The sequence below is a fragment of the Falco cherrug genome, chromosome 2 (genome assembly GCF_023634085.1).
Source record: "Falco cherrug isolate bFalChe1 chromosome 2, bFalChe1.pri, whole genome shotgun sequence".
In the NCBI taxonomy this organism is placed as follows: domain Eukaryota; kingdom Metazoa; phylum Chordata; class Aves; order Falconiformes; family Falconidae; genus Falco; species Falco cherrug.
In genome coordinates this window covers 72,795,359-72,815,436 of record NC_073698.1, presented here as the reverse complement: position 1 = coordinate 72,815,436, position 20,078 = coordinate 72,795,359, and the positions used below count along the sequence as shown (strand labels likewise).

The 20,078-nt window shown below is 39.7% G+C and overlaps 1 protein-coding gene across 1 annotated transcript in view; it reads left to right on the top strand.

Moving 5' to 3' along the window:
* CYFIP1 (cytoplasmic FMR1 interacting protein 1) overlaps positions 1-20,078 on the top strand; it is a 76,138-nt gene that overhangs the window by 13,163 nt on the left and 42,897 nt on the right. Inside the window, exons 2-15 of the mRNA XM_055703420.1 lie at positions 5,066-5,189; positions 5,381-5,470; positions 6,831-6,908; positions 7,974-8,075; positions 9,289-9,470; positions 10,836-10,932; positions 11,080-11,208; positions 12,483-12,587; positions 12,749-12,840; positions 14,079-14,196; positions 14,874-14,996; positions 17,369-17,494; positions 17,794-17,960; positions 19,270-19,417. Coding sequence (XP_055559395.1) covers positions 5,073-5,189; positions 5,381-5,470; positions 6,831-6,908; positions 7,974-8,075; positions 9,289-9,470; positions 10,836-10,932; positions 11,080-11,208; positions 12,483-12,587; positions 12,749-12,840; positions 14,079-14,196; positions 14,874-14,996; positions 17,369-17,494; positions 17,794-17,960; positions 19,270-19,417 — 1,674 coding nt within the window. The 5' untranslated portion in view covers positions 5,066-5,072. The remainder of the gene's footprint in view (positions 1-5,065; positions 5,190-5,380; positions 5,471-6,830; positions 6,909-7,973; positions 8,076-9,288; positions 9,471-10,835; positions 10,933-11,079; positions 11,209-12,482; positions 12,588-12,748; positions 12,841-14,078; positions 14,197-14,873; positions 14,997-17,368; positions 17,495-17,793; positions 17,961-19,269; positions 19,418-20,078) is intronic.

The following is a 20,078-nucleotide window of genomic DNA, read 5'->3' as shown; positions in this document are numbered from 1 at the left end:
GGGAGCTGTGTGGTATTTCTACATTTATAACAAGGTCTCGAGAAGCCTACAGTTACGTAAGTTCATTTGCTTTACCCATATATATATTTTTTTTAAACTTGGTTGCTAGCTACAGGTCACATCTGTTGGATTGTGTGTGCTGTTGCTGAAAACGTGTAAGAACTATCTCCTACCATCAAGTATCATTTTCCTGTACTAGCTATTTATAGATTGAGTGCCTGAGTCTTTTGAACTTCCCTTTGGTAAATAATCTGACCTGCTTAACGCTGTCACGGGAAGAAATCTTACAAACTCAACATTTTTTCATAACTGCTTAACTCTGCAGAATTTGGGGGAATTTTTTTTTTACATTTGAACTTGAGAGCTGAATAGTGTTACAGCAGTAATTCAACAGCACTCTCACAGTGATTCTGAAGTTAATGCTCTTTTCTCTACTTTCTGCTTTCTCTGTCCTTACCTTCTGGGTTTCTATTCTTTCTTCTGGTCACTTTTCATGTTCGGTTTGGGTTTGGTTTTTTTTTTGTTTGTTTGGTTGGTTTTTGGTTTATGTTTGTTTTTGGGTTTTTTTGGTTTTGGTTGGTTGGTTGGGGTTTTTTCCCCCAAAGACTTTTTCCCCTAATTTGCTCCTATTCATATTTATTTTTTTTTCCAAAGAGTCTGAAGCCTCAGGAGGCCTAAAAGAGCAAGGCTGAGAGATGCATGCTGGGTGTTTTCTGATATGCTTGGAATTAAGTATGTACATCTTTTGCAAAGACTTGGATGTTATTCTGTAAGGATGGAGTTGTGGAAGCAGTGTCCCTACTAGGATTAACATTCATCTCCTCTAAATACCAAAGGGATGTTGTGAGCAGGACACTCCTTGCCACACAGTTGCACAGCTGAGAACAACAGTACAGAATTATGACTTTTTAAAATACTGGCAAATCTTTTGTCTGAATATGTTTCAATAATAATCCAGCTCAGAAGTTAAATCAAAGTATAAACAACACTAAAGGAGCATCAAGTTCTGGCGCCTTTCTTTTGGGTTGTTTTTTCTTGTGGTCAAAATGTGACAGAGGCAGCTCAGCAAGCTTCTCCACAGCACAAGGCTCACCCAGTGCTCATCTGCTTCAGAACTGGAGGAAAAGAAGAATATCTTAATTTAAGCTAGTCAGTGGCCTTGCACTAACATACCCAGAGTTTCCCTAAAAAACCCTCTGACTGATAGCTCTTGATCCATGGACACGGTGGAACTTGGCATTGTAAGGCTGAACCTTGTCTGTGCAGGAGACAGGGATTTTCTTACTTTGAAATCCAGAAAAGGGAGCTGAGAATTGGCGCAGACGGTGCTGTCTCCTGCTTCGAAGGATGGGCGTGCTCATCAAACACCAGAACTGAGGAAAACAGCTTGCTGGTGCATGTGATTCTTTCTCCTGGAAGGAGGATGTCAGATAATCAATGTTTTTTAATTAAACTTTGTATGTCCAGGAAAACATGTTCATTGAGTGCATCTTGACTTTAGTGCTGTAATGATGGGTCATGATACAAAGATAACAAAAAGAGGATTATTTCAGAAGTAATTCTTACACGTTTTCAACCTGAGAGAATCCATCCTGGAAAATCTCAGGTAGGTACAAAGCTGAAAACACAATGTTGTAGGAGTTTAGTAAGAAAGTTGTGCTCCCAGCTTGGGTAAATTTACTGGTATAGCTATAATTATCAGTATGACTATGGCATTTTAATCTGTTCTCATTTAGGTAAACTCCTAAGCACACTTTTTTTAAGTAGGTCTTTGAAGTTTGTGTTCTCTGCCAAAAAGGAATATGTTAAAGTATTAGCTCTCCTGTCCAGCAGTTTCAGCTGTAAGTACTCATAGTGAATGACTGTAAAGGTGGCAAGACTATCCGATTTTGTGTCTTTTAGTTTTCTTGATTTAATTTTTCTGAGACTTAGGGATGGGACACATGGACGACACACATGGAATTTCTGGTTTTGCCAACCCTCCATCATTGTACATCAGAAACAGCCGTTGTCTTTTGGAGCTTGTTTTATCAACAACAGTAGAAAAGATAGGCGAAACCGCCTCAAACTTAAAGGAAATCTTTTGTCCTTGTCACAGGGCTGCCGCATCAGGCAAGGGGGTGGCATGTACCATATGGTGGTGTCACCTGGCTGTGGGACGTTGTCTCCAGGCTAACACAGCGTGAGTGTAGCAGAGCTCCAGCCGTCCCTCTGCTGCCACTGCTGTTATCAAACCTCCGCTGCTTGCTTCTCAGTGGGCAGAGGGGAAGCATGAATCATGGCTTTCCGACATTTGGAAGTGTGTCAGAGCTGGGCACGAAGGAGCTGCTTCCTCTTTCGCATCTTGCTAGGTACCGGAGTAAAAAGCTGGAGAACAGGAGCGCTGAATTTGGCCAATGGAACACCAGGAGTGTAGATACCTTTGGCAAAATTACAAAGTGGAGCAGTCGGTGAGAGACCTTAAAACAAGAAGCCTTTTGTAACAGTCTGTGCCCAATTGCTTGTTTTCCCGGTTCGAAAAATGCTGATCTGTCTTTGGGAAGTCATGCCGAAGGGCTTGGAATAATGCATCTTCCTGTATTTCTTTTCACAACCCAGAGGGCAGCAGGAAGCTTTTGTTTCTTAGATTGTGCCTCTGGCCTGGTGATGGGGCTTTCCCACACTTGTGCTATTAAATAAATGACAGAGTAAGTGAGATGGGATTCTGGTTTTGCTTACGCTTTCATTTCTATTTTTAAATTACTTTCCAAGTATTAAAAAAAAAATCCACGGATGGTCTAATGTCTAATAGTCTGAAGATAGAAGGCTGATGCTGGAGGATTACTCCTGTGCTGTTATAAATATTGAGGCCAAAAGCTTGCAGGTGTGCTTTCTGAAATGGCATGTACAGGGACTAAGGGCCGTGCCTTCAGAAGGTGTGTTTGTAGTGCTGAGGAGCCTGGCTTTTGTGAACACCTGGGGCTCTCCTGAAGCAGGGACCCAAGTCATTGATGGACTGTGTTTTAGGAGAAAGAAGGAAGATGTGTGGATTGGGGAGAGGGTGTTGATACTTTCCTTGTACTCAATGTCAGCTCCCCTTTACCTGGATAGGTGCAGTAATTTTTGGTGTAGAACAGGCAGCCGTTTTTCACTATGGTTTTTGGAGCATGGGTGGAGAAGTGTTTTGTAGTATGCCCCTGCTGTGCTTCCTTGGAGCCAGTGCTTTGTGGCCATTCACCTGTCGTGTGGTGCAGTGGGAGAGAGGGCTATGGGCCATGGGTCCCACTCCCGGCATGTCCCACAGCAGCCACACAGCCAGGTGTGTCTGCTTTGATGGGGGGGATCAGGAGAGGAAACATTTCATGTTGGCAGGAGTCTCTCAGTTAAACAAACCTATGTGAAGCATTGTTTCCTTTTTTAGCTAAAGCTTGATCTATAGATACTCAGACCAAAAATTAGAATATTGCTTATCTGATTTATTGGCAACTCTCTTCCATTTCCTCTAGGGTAAAACTGTTGAGTCTGACCTCTTGGGAGGACTTTCACCCAAATGTGAAATTTTTTTTTTTGGCATTTGTTTATTTATCAAAGGGAGGACGCTGTGGTTTTTGCCAGTCTCTAATTTGAGAATAACTGTGGTTCTTGTGATGGAGCTTGAGCTGGGTGTAGGCAGGTGTTAGGCAAGTGTCCCAGTGCAGGTCTGCCAGCCAGCACTCCTGTCAGTCCAGTCCTTCCTTGTTTTATGGCAGGGATCACAAGTTGCGCAGTCTGGGCGTTTGTTTATTTATTCTAACAGAAACTCGTATGCTCAGGCTTGAAGCAAGGTTTGTGCTGGGGTTTCAAGAAGCAAAACGCCTCTGGAGCTTTCTGATGGGTTGTTTAAAGTTGTTGGTGAGCTCTCTCTGTATTTGGTGTGTTAGCTTCATGGCAATGGCTTGGGATGCAGGGCTGGTCTCTGAAGGTGGATAGGTAATCGCTTCTGGCTGCTTCCTTCTCTTTGCTTTGGGTTTTGGAGTTGGTCTGTTGTTTTGTTGGGATTTTTTTGTCAGCTGAGCCATTCCTTGGAGATAAAGCTGCTGTTTCTGTGGGGCTTTCCCCAGGAGAACATAACTAGGTTAGAGGAAGTGAGGAGGTTTTTCTGCCAGGCCACTGAAGGTGCAGCGAGTTGGTGGAACAACCAGCCCGTCCTGGCTCTCGTGGTGAGCTGCGGCAAGATCTGCTTGTTCCCCCCTTGCCTGGCAGGGACCTGCTCCTCTGGGCTGCGGGTGCTCGGTGTTCTTGCCCTCCTGCTTAGAGCTGAGGGCTGTCAGTGCTCAGCCACTCCTTTCACAGTAGGTGCGTGGTTGCGCTCTGGCAAGTGGAGGAAAATAGCTTGCAAAGCCTTACAGACAAAAAGAGACAGCTTGATTAGAGGTGTTACCTCCAAAATGAGGAATCTTTCACTCCACCAAGGAGGATGAATAGATCATTATGCAAAAGTGGATGATGAGTTGTTCCACCCCACGCTTTCTTCGCAAAATTGCTTTTCATTGCTGTTCTTGGTTCAAAACCCCATGCAGTGGCAGCAGTTGGAGGTATATGGAGATCGTCATGATCCTGAGGGGGTTTAGGCCTCTTTAACTACACAAAGCAGATCTGGGTGTCCTAGGACATGAAACACCGGAGACTGCTGGCACCTTTTGACAGACGGTTCTCCTGAAGATGAGCTGGTAGTAGGATCTGTGCATAAGGGTTTGAGGACACATCGATTCAAAACCGAGCATTAGATGTCATCCTTTCCTCTATTTTTAGTGTACTTCTGGTGTGTAGCAGTGGGGGAGAAGAAGCATTTCTCAACTCGTAAAAGTAAGGAGGATGTTAGTCCTAAAAGCCTTTTTTAAACTTGTATACTAAAACCAGATGGGTTTCAGTTTGACTGTTTCCCTTCCGTTATGGTTGAAAGGAAGCTTCACATTTCCCACAACATAAGGAGTTGCCTGCTTTTCATGTTACTCATTTGTTTTCTGTGTATATAGTAACACATAGAAAGTTACATGTATGTGTGCATACGTATCTAGATGTATGTATGTATGTATTTTTTAACCAGGTGCAAAATGACTGCTCAAGTAACACTGGAAGATGCCTTGTCCAATGTGGATCTCTTGGAAGAATTACCACTGCCAGATCAGCAACCGTGTATTGAACCCCCACCATCATCCCTGCTTTACCAGGTATGTTGTCATCGTAGGAAAAAGTTTTTCCATTTCCTGTTGCTGTTAAGAAGAGTATGTGCTTTAAAAAACAAAAGAACAAAACCAAACTATGTTTATATTTTATATATGTGTGTGTGTGTGTGCGTGTATATACATATAAATGCTTTCCCCTACCAAAGATTTAATTCTGTATTTTGCTTTCTCTGCAGCCAAACTTCAACACTAATTTTGAAGACAGAAATGCCTTTGTCACTGGCATTGCAAGATACATTGAGCAAGCTACAGTCCATTCTAGCATGGTAAGTAGATGTTCAGATATATACTTTTGTATTACCTGGAATAAAAGGAGAGGCACGTGTCCTCTTGCAGTTCATTTTAAGAATTGTGGTCACAGAAAACCAGAAACCAAGTTATCTCCAACAATTCTGGGAGGCAGTAAGATAAAAAAGTCCATAGATTTTCTTTTTTCACACATGTACTTATTGATAATTTTAAAATTATCTTTCTTCTTGATCAACCAATGTTGCTCAGAAGTTTCCTGCTTTTGTTGTGCGTGGAATTTCCAGTGTTTTGAAGTGAGTTAGTTGTATTGACAGCTTGCTGCCATAACTTGAGTGAAAAATTACTTTCCATCCTGCCAAATTTCCACTATCTGTCAGTTTAGTGGTGTTGAAGGGTTTTTGTTGGCTTCCTCACTGAGGAGTGTGTGTGTTAGTGGTTTACTACATGCTTTTTGTGTTAGGTATTCTGTGGTTTTTAACAGTTCCACAATAGAAGATAAGTCTTCATGCTAGTAACTCCCATGTCTGCTGATGGTGTAGCTGTTTTGGGATACAAAAGAACTTGCAGGCTGCAAATGCTGGTCTGTACTGAACTTGTCATTTCATGGCACTCTTGTAAATATGTCCTGTTAATTCTAGAGGTCAGTTCACAAACAGTGGAGTGGGCAGATCCAGCACCTGATGACATGCTACTGAAAATTATGTAAATTTACACTAATCTACTTAATCTAGCAACTCCTTAACCTGTTCTGATTGGTTGGATGTTGTTGGACCTCTCCTTTGACAAGTGAAAAAGGATATTGCTTTGTATGTGCTGACTCTTTCATCCTTGACCATTCCACCTGCAGCATCCAGGTTTAAGAAGAAAAACAACCACCACCCCACCACCCTCCCCCCTCAGATTAGCATTTTTATTTATATTTATAGATCACGATGTCTTTAGTTTAGGGAAGAAAGAGCAACACAAAACCCAATCTGATCTGGGGAGTAAGCATAATTGCTGCAGTTGTTGATTAGTGATCTCATAGGTATTCGCTGGCTGAAGTGGTACAAAGATGATCATGTGAATTCTCTCAGAATTGATTGGGTGCTAAACCAGGTGATTGAGAATAAATGGATCTTTTTTTTTTAGCTGTTGGATTAAAGCTAAGATGGACATCAGTCGCTGGTCAGCTCTGATAGATGTAATATGCCAGCTGAGCCTATGAATTATGGTAATATTTTTTTATGCATACAGGATGATGTATCATTCAGCTTGTAATACGTGTGTTTTTGTACACACACATTTTGTGGTTTGTTTGGATGAGGGTTTGGAATAATGGAAGACAAGTGGATTTAACCCTTTTGTATTACAATGGCTAATTGTATTGTCTTACAGAATGAAATGCTAGAAGAAGGTCAGGAGTATGCAGTCATGTTGTACACATGGAGAAGCTGCTCAAGAGCCATTCCTCAGGTAAAGGATGAAAATTAACGTGTCATGCAAAATGTAAACTTCTGTCTTGGTCTTGTTTTGGAGTGGAGATGCAGGTAGAACTTTGTCAATAAGTGCCAAAATGTAGTTTACTTTGACTCCTGAATTCTTAAGTTGGGCGTGCCATAGAATAGTGGTTTAGCACTTGGGGACCAGTTGGACTTTTTTTTTTTTTTTTTTTTTTTTTGATAAGGCATCTTAGCAATACCTCATGGGCTTTGTGTCAGCTTGACTGATTGGTTCAAGAGTAGTGTAGGGGTAATATGCTCTAGAAGGAAAACCTTTGACTGTTGGATCTGTTTGAGGTCAAAATTTCTTTCAAGAGAATAGACCCTTCCTACTCCCCAACTCAATACTTAAATGCAGAACAGGTTTTACAAGTAGCATGGCATGTAACAATTAACATTTGGGTTGAACATTTAAGTTTCTTGACATCCTAATTAGTAGTTTTCTGAATGTCAGAGCTATGTACTGTTTTTTTGATCTGTATACAAAAAAAAAAAGCCTGTGAATAGTGACAAGTCAGCCTGAAGTATCTAGGAATGGTTGTACAGCTGTGAGGTGGGAAAAATACTAAGATGCAGCAGAAGAATGAAACAGAATTATAACCATGAGTTGACATCTGCCTGCTTTGTAAGGAGTTTGTAATGTGATTATTTTTGTACTGAAATGCAAAGAAAGCTTATCCTGTGATTTAAAGATTTAGGGTGGAAGTCAGATAATCTATTTTAATTTGTAGTTCTGGCCATATTTTAATGCTTGATTTTGAGCAAGTGGCTTAATGTGGGAAGAGCATTGTCCTAACTGTACAGAGGTGTTTGACAACTAAATTATTTGCTGTGAGGTAATAGAAATATCTTAGATTTTTTTAAATTTATTTTTTTTACACACAGTTAAGTTTAGAAGACTAGCATACAATTACCAAATCCAGAAATTTACGCCTCAAGTTTGTCTGTTTGGGATGATAATGCATTTTCTCAGGATCTTAGTTTCTGAGGCTTTCTCAGGGAAGGTTTCAAGTGTAATGGTGTTTTTAATTATCCTCAGGTCAAGTGCAACGAGCAGCCTAACAGAGTAGAAATTTATGAGAAAACTGTGGAAGTTCTGGAGCCAGAAGTCACAAAACTGATGAATTTTATGTATTTTCAGGTAAAAGGAACGGAAACAAAATTTGTCAGTAGGCTTGTATTTTTATATTCCTATTTTGTATGCTTTATATTGTGTGCTCAGATACTGAACCTAGTCATTATACTTTGGGAAAAAACCCAACCCTTTAGTGTCTCACAGAAGGGCAGAATTTCTAATGACTATCTTAAAAACTTCAGACAATCTCTATTAAGACTTTGAGCATAAAATCAAAGGTAATTGCGTATGGTGCCTACGTAGCACATGGGGACAGAGATCTGGCACTTCAGGAAGAAAGGAAATGGAAATATAACACATTTCACATGTATACTTAAAAGAATCTCGACACAAAAAACATTTGTTGGGGAGTGAGTGATCCACAAGTCTGGACACCAGAGCAGCAGGTGCAACTTTGCTATGGAAATTTTTAACTGAGACGAACTAACCCAGTTGTTGTGACCCTCCAGCCACCCGAGCTACACGGGGTCTGGAGAATAGCAGTCTGTCTTGCTTTCTCTTCCCGTGCTGGCAGCTTGCCATTTGGTTCAATGGACTGAGGATGTTTCCAGGCATTATTTGGAAGGAGCTGGAGCAGCTAGAGCCTGTGAGCCCTGGAGCACACAGGAAGAGGAGACAGAATGAAATGTAGTATTTCCTGTTGTCTTCCCCAACTGGCGGATCTTACTGAGTACAAACAGTCTCCTTTCATTCAAGCAGATCAGCGCTGTAAAGTCAGTACAGATTCCTCTTTACATTCGAAGTTACTGGGGTTTTTGTACTTGTAGGCTCTATCTGAAATGACCTTGACATATGCTTGGAAATGAGCCCTGAAATAAACACGTGCCAGGATGATTTTGGGATTTGGCATGTACAGTGTGCTGTGGGGTTTTTTTGTTTTAAGGGTACATACCTATAGTCTGCCTTTTAATGCATATACACTTCCTCACTGAAGAGCATTAAATCACTTGTTTCAAAGGGGTTTTAAACTTTTATGACTTCAATCTGTAGAGAACAACCTTGGCTCTTGTGCCAGGCAAGCTCTGTGGCAAAAGTCACTGCAAGTACACAGGGGTGGAGCTGAAAAGCCTGTGCTGATGCCTTGTTAGCCTTGCAGGCTTTAAACATTTTTGTGCTTCAGTGGTGCTTTTCACTGGACCAGTTCCAGTTAGGCAATGGAACTTTTTTCCTGGAAACATCATGGCTTTTACCCCCAGTTTCTTCTTTTTTCCCCCATTAGAGAAACGCCATTGAACGATTTTGTGGAGAGGTGAGACGTTTGTGCCATGCGGAGAGGAGGAAGGACTTTGTGTCTGAAGCGTATCTGATCACACTGGGCAAATTCATCAACATGTTCGCGGTATTGGATGAGTTGAAAAATATGAAGTGCAGCGTGAAGAACGACCATTCCGCCTACAAGCGGTGAGTGGCGAGGAGCCGCAGGGCTGGCGGTTCTGCTGCGGGGTACAGGCGTCCCACGAGATGGCAGCAGCTGCTCTTTTGCCAACAGCTCGCTCTTCAAAAACGGGGGAACAGTTACCTGGGAAGTGGGGATGCGCTGACTGCAGTTAGGCAGTTGAGTAAACCTGGGTTATTTTATGCTGTTCTTCCAGCAGCAAAGGGTTGTTCTGCTTTTTACTGCCAAGCTGTCTAACACCTCTGTCTTGGTGTATGCGAAACGCGATGAGTATACTTTGCTCAGTAAAGCTTTTCTTTTTAAGTTTGAGAGGAACATGGCTTGCTGGTCGCTTGTGCTACTTCTGTTCTATTCTATTTCTAGTCTGTTCTATTTTTGGTATCCACTTTCGACATTTGTAACTGAGAGTTGTTACACTTACTCTTAACACATTTCAGCTTTGCCCTTCAAGGTTGTCGTGACCGCAGGTGTAGCAGGGAGGGGAGAAGGATGGGATACCAGTGACCAAGTTTTATGCTTGAGCTGCCAGATGGTATCAGGTATCTTTTGTCAAATACAGTGGTCAGAGCAGTAGAGAAAAGTCTTTCTGCCAGCTGTATCATCTGTGGTCATTCATAAAGAAAACCATTCAGCCAACGACTAGCCAATTTTATTTGTCCTGCTTCCACTTTCATGAGATTTAATTTCTACCTCTGCCAGTAGTTGCCTTTTGTAGTTGTGCCTGAAGACCTCTTAAACTTGTTTTGCCTTTCTTTTTCTTTGGAGGCGTGCTTCTGGAGGACAAACTGTTTTCTGGAAGACTGACTTTTCCTGGCTTGTTGCGTGTCTTGGGTCTATAGAGCCACTGCTGTCCCTGTCAGTTGAGGGATATATCCAATGATTCTTGGCTTGGGTTGGATTTGGCCTTTTAACTAGGGTGCAGGGAGTGATTTGGGATTGTAAAACAGTTCATTTGAGATAAATTAAGTCCATATTTCTCTTATAGTAAAATTTCGCCTTTCTTTTTAACTGTTTTCTTAAAAAGTCTTCCCTTCATCCTTGATGAAACAGGCTCTTGACGGCTTTGTTGAATCCACAGTATATGTTTGGATAACTCACTTTTATTAAGCTGTAGCAAACAAGTACTGACCACATCTGCCAAGTTCTCTTTTTGCTTGATTCAGAAGTTTGGAAATGGGAGATGTACTGAGATTGAGTCTTGTACGAGCAGTGAATGATACGCCGTTGTACTGGCACTTACAGAATGGCACTTACACAGCTTAGAGTTCCCCTGGCAGATTTGGAGGCAGGTGTGTTTCTAACGAGAGGGGATGGATTTGCTACAAGCATCCTGCTGAAGGGATATACTGGTTTTTCTTCTGTTTTCAAAGAGCCGCTCAGTTCCTGCGGAAAATGGCAGATCCTCAGTCTATTCAAGAATCCCAGAACCTCTCCATGTTCCTTGCCAACCACAACAAGATAACACAAGTAAGCTTTAAGTGTCTTTTTGCAGAATTGTCTTTTACCTAATGCTTTACAAAACTAGCAAAATAAAACTCTTCCAGTTTGGTAGTAATTATTGTTTGCCAGGGAGTATAACTAGTTGATTAATATCCTTTTCTTCTTTTTTCCCAGTCTTTACAGCAGCAGTTGGAGGTGATTGTTGGCTATGAAGAGCTTCTTGCAGATATTGTGAATTTGTGCATGGACTACTATGAAAACAAAATGTATCTAACGCCCAGTGAGAAACATATGCTTTTGAAAGTAGGTTTCCTTTAGGTATAAAATTAAAAAAGAATGGTTGAGGCAAGTCACAGATGTTTGAATTCCTGATTGTTTGTAATTTTTTTTAAAAGGGACCAGTTAACCAAATAACACAAATTATTCCTTTTTCTCCCCATCCCCCCACTGTCTTTTTATTACATTGCATGCTAACTGTGTTTAGAAAGTTCGTAATCATTTTTGTTTTTCATAAATTGAAGTTGACCCAATTGAACTGTAGCCTTGCTAGGAAACCAGTTCTATGGAATTGTGTCTATGAAGTTTAATGACAACAGAAAGGAACTACTACATTGTATTTTTAGATATGTGGCAAATTTCTATAGAAAGCTTTTGGAAGTGAAGCTGTATATTACCTATTTTGGGGAACAAGTAACTTAAAATTAGGGTTGGTAAGTAGATAAGTTTAGTTAACTAGAATATGTACATGTAATAAGAGGCTGCTGGGCAATGTGAAGTGTGGCTGATACCAGCTGCATATCTTGCAGTGGAAGAAAAGGTATAGAGTAAGAACAGAAAATTTGCCTCATGACAAATGTTTTGAATCACTTCAGTGTTTAACTTCTGAAGAGCTCTGTTTTCTAGGACCAAATGGAAGCATCCTGAAACCGCATACAAATGCTAGAGAATTTGTGTTCTGTCTGCAGGGATGTCCAATGTGTCTTTCATATTTAGGACTTCTGCTTAGAACACATTAAGTGGCTAATGCTCAGCTCCTGCTATTGTAAATACTGAATTGTAACTTCATGTTAATGAATAATTTGGGCAAAATGTCATTAGATTTTTTTTTTGATGCTTCTGAGCTCTTGTGTGAAAAATGCAGAGATGTGCTGAAAGCCATAAAAGGCAATCACTCAGAGGCGTTAGATCTAAACTTCTGTTACAGATCATTTTACATGCACAGAATTTTAATAAAATGGAAATGAAAAAAACCCTGTGTAAAAATAACGTCACTGAAACTACAGTCTGGCTTCTTTTGTGTGCTAAACCTTTATACAAACAAGCAGCATCTTTTAAGGATAACTGATCAGGCTAATGTTAGTGTAGAAACTACTGATGTACATATAGGAAAAGAATACTAAATGTGTGTATTTGAAAATACTTCTCTTTGAAGGAAGGTGGTGTTTCAGGACTGTTTTTAAAATACTACTTTTTTATTTTAATGATATGAAGAACGGTCTTAGTGTAGCAGGTATTTATTTACCTCTGAGGTCCTTTTACAGAGAGGTTTGATTTTTATTTTTTTTTTTCTATTTCAGGTTATGGGCTTTGGATTGTACCTGATGGATGGAAGTGTCAGTAACATCTATAAGCTGGACGCAAAGAAAAGGATAAACTTAGCCAAGATAGACAAGTTCTTTAAGGTTGGTTAAGATGTGATCTTCAAGGTAATTGCCCTTGCATTTTAAATATAATCAAATAGAATAAAGATCACTTTGGACTATAATATGGGTAGATAAAGGTTTTCTTTCACTAAGATTTGTGTTTAATAATTTATCTAATCTGATTTATTCCCTGTGTACAGCAGTTGCAGGTTGTCCCGCTGTTTGGTGACATGCAGATTGAACTTGCAAGATACATTAAGACCAGTGCCCATTACGAAGAAAATAAATCCAGGTAAGAGGGAGAAGGAAACAAAGAGGGGAGCATCTGGGCTGCAGAAAGTCAGATCCTTGGAGTAGATTTTCATAATCACCCATTAGTCTGTGTGTCTGTGATAATGACTTCAATAGGATTTTTATCTTGGTCTACTTTTTGGTGTGGGTATTTCACTATTAATGTAGTTCATGTAATAACTACAACTAAAGAAACAAGTTGTTTAAAGACCTTTCTATGCTGCTGAGCTTATTCTTTTATCTGTGGCATTTCTTATCACCTGGGTTGGGAGAAATGAATTTCATCTTACACTAATTTAATTTTTATTTTTTCCTTTAAATATGAAACTTTCTTTAAAAGAAATGAAGGAATTTGCTAAGCAAGGTGAGCAGTAGTAGTGCATGGGTAAATAGGCATGTGTATATTGTATACGAAGCAGCAACTTAGCTTGTCTCCCCTCTTTTTTTTTGGCTAGGTGTGCAGCACAGCAAAATGACTGGAAAATGCAGCCAGTTTTTACATAAATGGTTCCACAGTTTATGGTTATTGCTTTCTTTTAGTGAACATTTCTGTGCTCCTCCAAGACCTTCCCTCCATGCAGTTACATGAATTTAAAATGCAGTGCTTTGTGTTTTAATTCCTGCAGAAAAAACCTATAACCTGCATGTAATTGCTAAGAGAAAATGAATGACAGTGGGCCTGTCAAACTACTAAAAATATGAGGCTACTTAACATGACATTCTTGGTAGCATGTCTTTTGTGTCCCTCTTGTTAACATGTTAATAGTATTTAATAATGCTTTTTTTATAGTTGGGAGCATATTGTAGGCTCTTCATGGTTAAGCAAGTGTAATGAAAAACAATCTGAAGGCAACTAAATGTATCTTACAGCCTATACCTATACTTCTGCCCTGCTTTTCAATCCTTTGCAGGCCTGTCCCTAAGTGTATGCTCCTGGAGAGAGATGCTGATTTGTATTTAATAGCAACATCCTTTAAAACAAACAGACAAACAAACACAAAAAGAAAAAAGTTGGGCTTTTAAGTCTTTGAAGAAGTGCTATTTGAACTCAGAAGGGTAGTCCATCCCTAATGGATTGTGCAGGGTCAGAAGTAGAGGTGTGAAAAGGGGAAAGGCCTCAAGTAGAGAAGGAAGATTTTTTAAAAAAGGTCACACGTTACGGATCTTTCTTTGCAGTATCAGTTGTATTGTTTATTGCCTAAACTGATTTAGGTGGGGTTTTTTTGTCTTCTGAAACAGATGGACGTGCACGTCTTCCAGCAGCAGTCCCCAATACAATATTTGTGAGCAGATGATCCAAATCAGAGAAGACCATATGCGTTTCATATCAGAACTGGCTCGTTACAGCAACAGTGAGGTTTGTGGGATTAGAGCTATATGTGCAAATTTCATGTCACTGATTAACAGTTATTGTTAAGTATCTGAAGAGCAGGTAAACCTTAGGCTAGACAATTGACAAAGCTTGCTGACTTGGATCAAGAAAAGCTGGCTGCAGGGCCTAGTACCCAATCTCTGCATGATATTTGTGCTATTTAAATTTAAAATAGTAATGATACATCTCACAAACTGCAGTATTATTCTGCCCCACCCCTATCCTAGAAATTTTGGCATGTCTTCTTTGGAATAGATTGTCTAACCCTGACTCCAAATGGGTGCCCATAACAGTTTAAATGAAACTAAAAGTTAAGAGATTAGTTAACCCCCCCCCCCCAAAAAAAAAACCCCAAAAAACCCAAAAAAAACCCCGCACATATATATATATTTATATATGCTCTATTTTTATATATGTATACATGTGTGTGTATACGACTTACGTCTTTAATTCATCTGCAACAATACGTCTTGACTAAAATCTGAAGTTTAGCTGTGTAAGTGTAGAAGAAAAGGCTGATATTAATGCAGGTGTTGGTCCATAATGCTGGTTTAATGCTTAAAAGAAATCTGTGTAGAAATTTGGCTATGGATGGTGGATACAGCACGTTTTGATGTGGGTTTGTGGTTTTCTTGTTTTGTTGTTGTTTAATAATGTGCTAGGTGGTGACTGGGTCTGGTCGACAGGAAGCTCAGAAAACAGATGCAGAGTATCGGAAACTCTTTGATCTCTCTCTCCAAGGCCTGCAGCTTCTCTCCCAGTGGAGTGCACATGTTATGGAAGTGGTATGTTGTCTGGGAAATAAAACCAGATGAAAAAGAGGTGGCTTGGTGAGGTTGGACAGACTTTACTTCAACAGAATGAAAAATGTGTGTTGTGTTTTGATCCCTTAATTCCCCTCTTCCTTCTTCCTTCACTCCTTTTCTTCTCCTGCTCCAAACCACATTCGCAGAGGCAGGCACATGAAGTTCTCAGAGCTTAGGAGTAATGTTGCTGCTTTGAAGATCCAGTAGCTTGTACAATCTCATACAGTACGTTCAAATTGTTATATTTAATGGATAGGGGATCACCAGTAAGCCTTAACCAGATGTTTTCATGTTGCTCTTGATACATACCTTTTGTAGACCAAGACTTCATTATTTTCCTCTAAACATTGTTTAAAATTGTATTCTGATAGAAATATCCATACCAATGTGCAGTCACACAGGATGTGATAGAACAGCTTCAGCTGGCTATATTTAGACGTCATCACTTGGTAAATTGAAGCACGTAAGGTCTTAACCAAGGACACAAAAATGGATGGAAAGGCTCCCATTGGCTTTATATTAGGCTTTTAGTCAAAAGGAAGGTAAATGTGGGGAAGGGAAAATTTGAGAGGAGGTGAGGGAGGGGAAATAACCTGCAGAGTTGTTTCTCTATGTTTTAATAATCTATTTTAAAAACAGATGCTAGTTAGAAAAGTGACTGTGCTTTTTCTGATAAGAAACCGCACAAGACAGAAATTGAAGAGGAGGATGTAGGAGTCCTTTTTATTGCTGCAGAGACTTAGATAAAAGCCACACGTCTCACCTGCACCAAAGCATGTTCTAGGAAATGTTGAAAGAGGTGACATATTGTATGAGAGAAGCCAGACTTGCTTCTCCTCTGCCTCTGAGAGGGAACATCAAGCCATTTGTACTGCTTGAATCCAGTGCAGTCAGAATGGGCATAGCTAAAGACCCAGTTTTCTTTTTTTCTGTTTTTTTAACTGCCTCTTTCAAAAGCCAGTAGATGAGTCATGCTTTTTCCTGTATTATCCTATTCGTAGTTAAATCAACATTGTATTTTATGGTAAAAATTTTGTTCTCCTTTTCTCCCTCTTAAGAGAGGTTGCTATCATCTATTTCTGGCCTCTGCAACTCCCAGCCTTGCTGCCTTTATTTCTGTCATTGCAAACTGCTGCATTTAGGCTTTCTTCTTAGAGCTGGTTTTATCCTCCCGAGTTCCAGGACAAACTCTCTGAGGACCACAGTCCTTTGGTTTTTTTTCCTATCATCACTGCTTTTCTTTGTCTTTCTGATTTGTATGGATTCCCTTAAGTAATTCTCATGTAAATTTGTGTTTACCTTCTCCCTGTACTCCTGTTGAGAGTTTATTCTTACCTTAAGTATCCTACTTATTCACCTGTCTTCTGCAGTCACTCAGTATCCATAAACCTTGTTACATACGTCATGTTCAGATAAAAAAATTTCATCATGCATTTGATGTCCAACTTAACCCCGTTAACTGAATGCCCGCAAGATGCCCCATCTTTGTTTAATGATTTCCCACGTCCTCTTTGTTGCACTTAGGTTGCAGGGTGTGATGCTTCTCTTTGCCATAGGTAAATTGGTGCAAATATTAATCCGTTATAGTAGGCAAATTTGTATTGCTTTGTAATCTGTTCACTATTCACTGAAGTCAAACTGTGAGAAAACTGTATTCAAATGGGACTAGGATTTTTCACTGTATGTACCCTGATGGATATTAGATCAGCCTGACACTAGTCAGGAACATTTTTGTCTCTGCAGTGACTGAAAAGACAGTATTTAAGAGAAATACATGCTGTGCAGATGATGTCACAGATAATATAGCTATTTTCACACCTTTAAGCCTAGTAAACATAACGCCCACCCACCCCCACCCCTAAACTGTATAGTTTTCCAGGTGTATTTTGAATTCTAAATGTGAATATTTGGGCAAGTTGGAGGCTCCTCTTTTTGTGTGCGAGTGTGATGGATTTTTTTTTTTTTTTAAATTAATGCTCTAAGGTCTTTCTGTTTCTTGTGTCTGAAGTGGAGAGGAAACTTTCACCTATGCTACCATTTGCTCAGTAAAAAATACCCTGAAGCACGTTACCTGCTGAGTGTGAATTGCATTTTTTGAGCTAATACAGGATCACTAGCTTTCGAGAAAATTTGTTAGGCAAATTATTGTTTGGCATTTCCACTAGACAGTAGTTTCTGAATTTGTGCAGGTTTTGAGAATAGCGTCAGTAATACTTTTCAGATACTCTTGAAAACACTGGCTTGTTTCTTAAAGCCTGTTGTTTGTGTCCAGCTATATTTTGTGTTTCTCAGGCCTTTGTTGTTTTGTTTTTCCATCTTTTTTTCTCGCTATTCTGCTGTGTGAACTGCAGTATTCATGGAAGCTGGTACACCCAACGGACAAATACTCTAATAAAGATTGTCCTGACAATGCGGAAGAGTATGAAAGAGCAACAAGATACAATTATACTAGTGAGGAGAAGTTTGCTTTGGTTGAGGTAAGATAAATATTTTTTTACATGGATTTTCCAAAGATTTAATTCTATACAAAGGAGAACATTCTCTATAAGCATTTTCTATACTCATTGCAAAAAGACAAGCATGCCCTGTATCGACTCTGAAAGAGCATGTTTTCCTCCATTCAATATGTAGGAGGTGCACAGGTAAAATCTCCTTTATGTTTTGGAACTTGTTAATTCCCCTTTTCTCATTTTCTGTATTTAAAAAGGGGCTTTTGGAACAACTATACGAACAAAATAAGGAATATACACCTTTTGGTTCTTTTTCCCCCTTCCAGGTGATTGCCATGATCAAAGGTCTTCAGGTGCTGATGGGAAGGATGGAAAGTGTTTTCAATCATGCCATTCGCCATACCATTTATGCAGCTCTACAGGATTTTGCCCAGGTCACACTTAGAGAGCCATTAAGACAAGCCATTAAAAAGAAGAAAAATGTCATTCAGAGGTAGCATACTTGCCTTCTTCTCCTGTATTCTTTCCCCCAAATGTTGCTAAATTTGCTGCAGAATTGCACAGCTGTTAAATTCTGCTCTTTAAGTCAGTACTCCCCTACTAGTCTGTATGGTATTCAAAGAGAGCTTTGTTGAATGTGCTTTGGAAGTTGAAGAAGTCTGAAGTCAAAAATGAATGGCTGCCAGCGTGGCTACAGTAAGAGCCCAGGCTGTCTTGAGCCACTTAAGACTACCGTAGGAAGTTCTGTGTTCCCTGTAGTTTATTTTTTTTTAATTTTTATTTTAAGGAAAGGTAAGTACTGCAATAATGAAAGCAGGACTAGTATTTTTATTGTGAAGAAAGGTGTTCTTGTCCACCTTCCTTATGATTCCAGTGTTTCCTCTCCTTTTGTCTCATGTTTACATCTGACCCCATAGTCTTTCCTTTGCCTTCTTAGCATCCTGCCTTCTTTCTCAGCTTCTGCTGCTTTTGGCTTATTAGCCTTACACTTCTTTTCCAAGGGCTTCATCTGCCCACGGATTGGTGACATTTCCTGACCTTATTGTTTAATGCCTAATTATTTGCTTTTAATCTTGACTTGTTTACCATTTGTTTACTCCCACATTTCACTGCAAAGCTCTTAAGAGTTGAAAGTCTTTGGCTAATTTCTTTTTGCCCAGAGATTTTCATGAAACAGTGATACTTGCGTACCTGCTCAGATTTGGGAGGCGGCATTTGCTTCATCATTCAGCATGCCACAGGATAACGACTGACTGTGTTTCTGACGAGTATCTGAGTGGAGTCCAGTTCAGTATTTGGAATTAGAGGATGAAACTGTTTGTATCAATTCCAGCTGAATTCTGGAGTCCTGCTGGAAACAGGAATTCTGCTGCTTCTTTTAATTTCAAGCCAGATTTGTGTCTCTTTAATTTGGTTAATCTGCTTTACTTGAATTGAATAATTTGCTTTTTTGTGGTTTAGAACAAAATGGCTTGATGCACTTGCTAAGGATCCCAGAGGTGAATTCTTGACAAGTGGCTTTTGTCTCTGATGAACCAGTTCCAGAGGTCAGCTTCCTTCTGACGGAGGAGGGCGGCTCTGGACTGTCCGTTATGATAAACAGCATGGAGTATTTCTTTCATAAATGTGGCATTCTTGAAGTTGTTGGCAAAATCATTTGCAGTTGCTCTGAGTTACCCTGAGCTCCTGAATGCTGTTGCAAAGTTTCTGTGCTTGTGGAAGAATGCTTTAAAAAAAAAAAATATGTTCTCATCAATGCACTTGCCTGCGTGCTGGTCTGAAGTGGTGTGAATTGTGTTCAGTGTTTTGCAGGCCATAAGAAAGACAGTCTGTGACTGGGAAGCGGGTCATGAGCCATTCAATGACCCAGCTCTAAGGGGGGAGAAGGACCCCAAAAGTGGTTTTGACATCAAAGTCCCAAGGCGTGCAGTGGGACCCTCCAGCACTCAGGTATTTTCCTGTCTGGTGGTTGTGAAATCTGTCAACAATTACTGCATGAAATGTTTTCTCTCTGGCCTGAATGACTTAAAAATTGCTGGTTTGGGGTTTTTTTTTGTGTGCGTGGTTTTTTTTAATGCTAAAAATCTTCTCTGATTAAATTTATGTTTACAAAATTTCATATATTTAACCAAAATTTCTGTCTGGGTTATTGTCACTTTCTACTCTGCATAATTTTTCCAAGTGTTCAATCTCTTTGACTTCCTGGGAAGAAATATTTTCTCATTGAGCTCATAATGTTTTTTAAATAATATTTTTGAGCTATTTGAATTATTTCTTGACTGACTCCCATCTCTGGTATGGCTGGTGGATTATTATTAATTTTTCTTTTTGTTAAATCCCATCATTCAGTAGATGTCTATGTAGGTTTAAAATATGTTTAAAATATAAATGATTGCCTGTAAAATTAGGAGAGTATTTGACTTCTGACAGGATCCCTCTTACTGTTCAGTAATGCATGATAAAACTACTCCCTAAAATCCATTTGATCTGCTGCTGCCGCTAAAACGAGGTATTTCAAATGGGTTTTCTGTGCTAGTCATTGAAATCCCATACCTAAATGCTCATTCTTGTTACCTCCATATAATTCTCTTTTTTTATTTTCTTTGTGGAT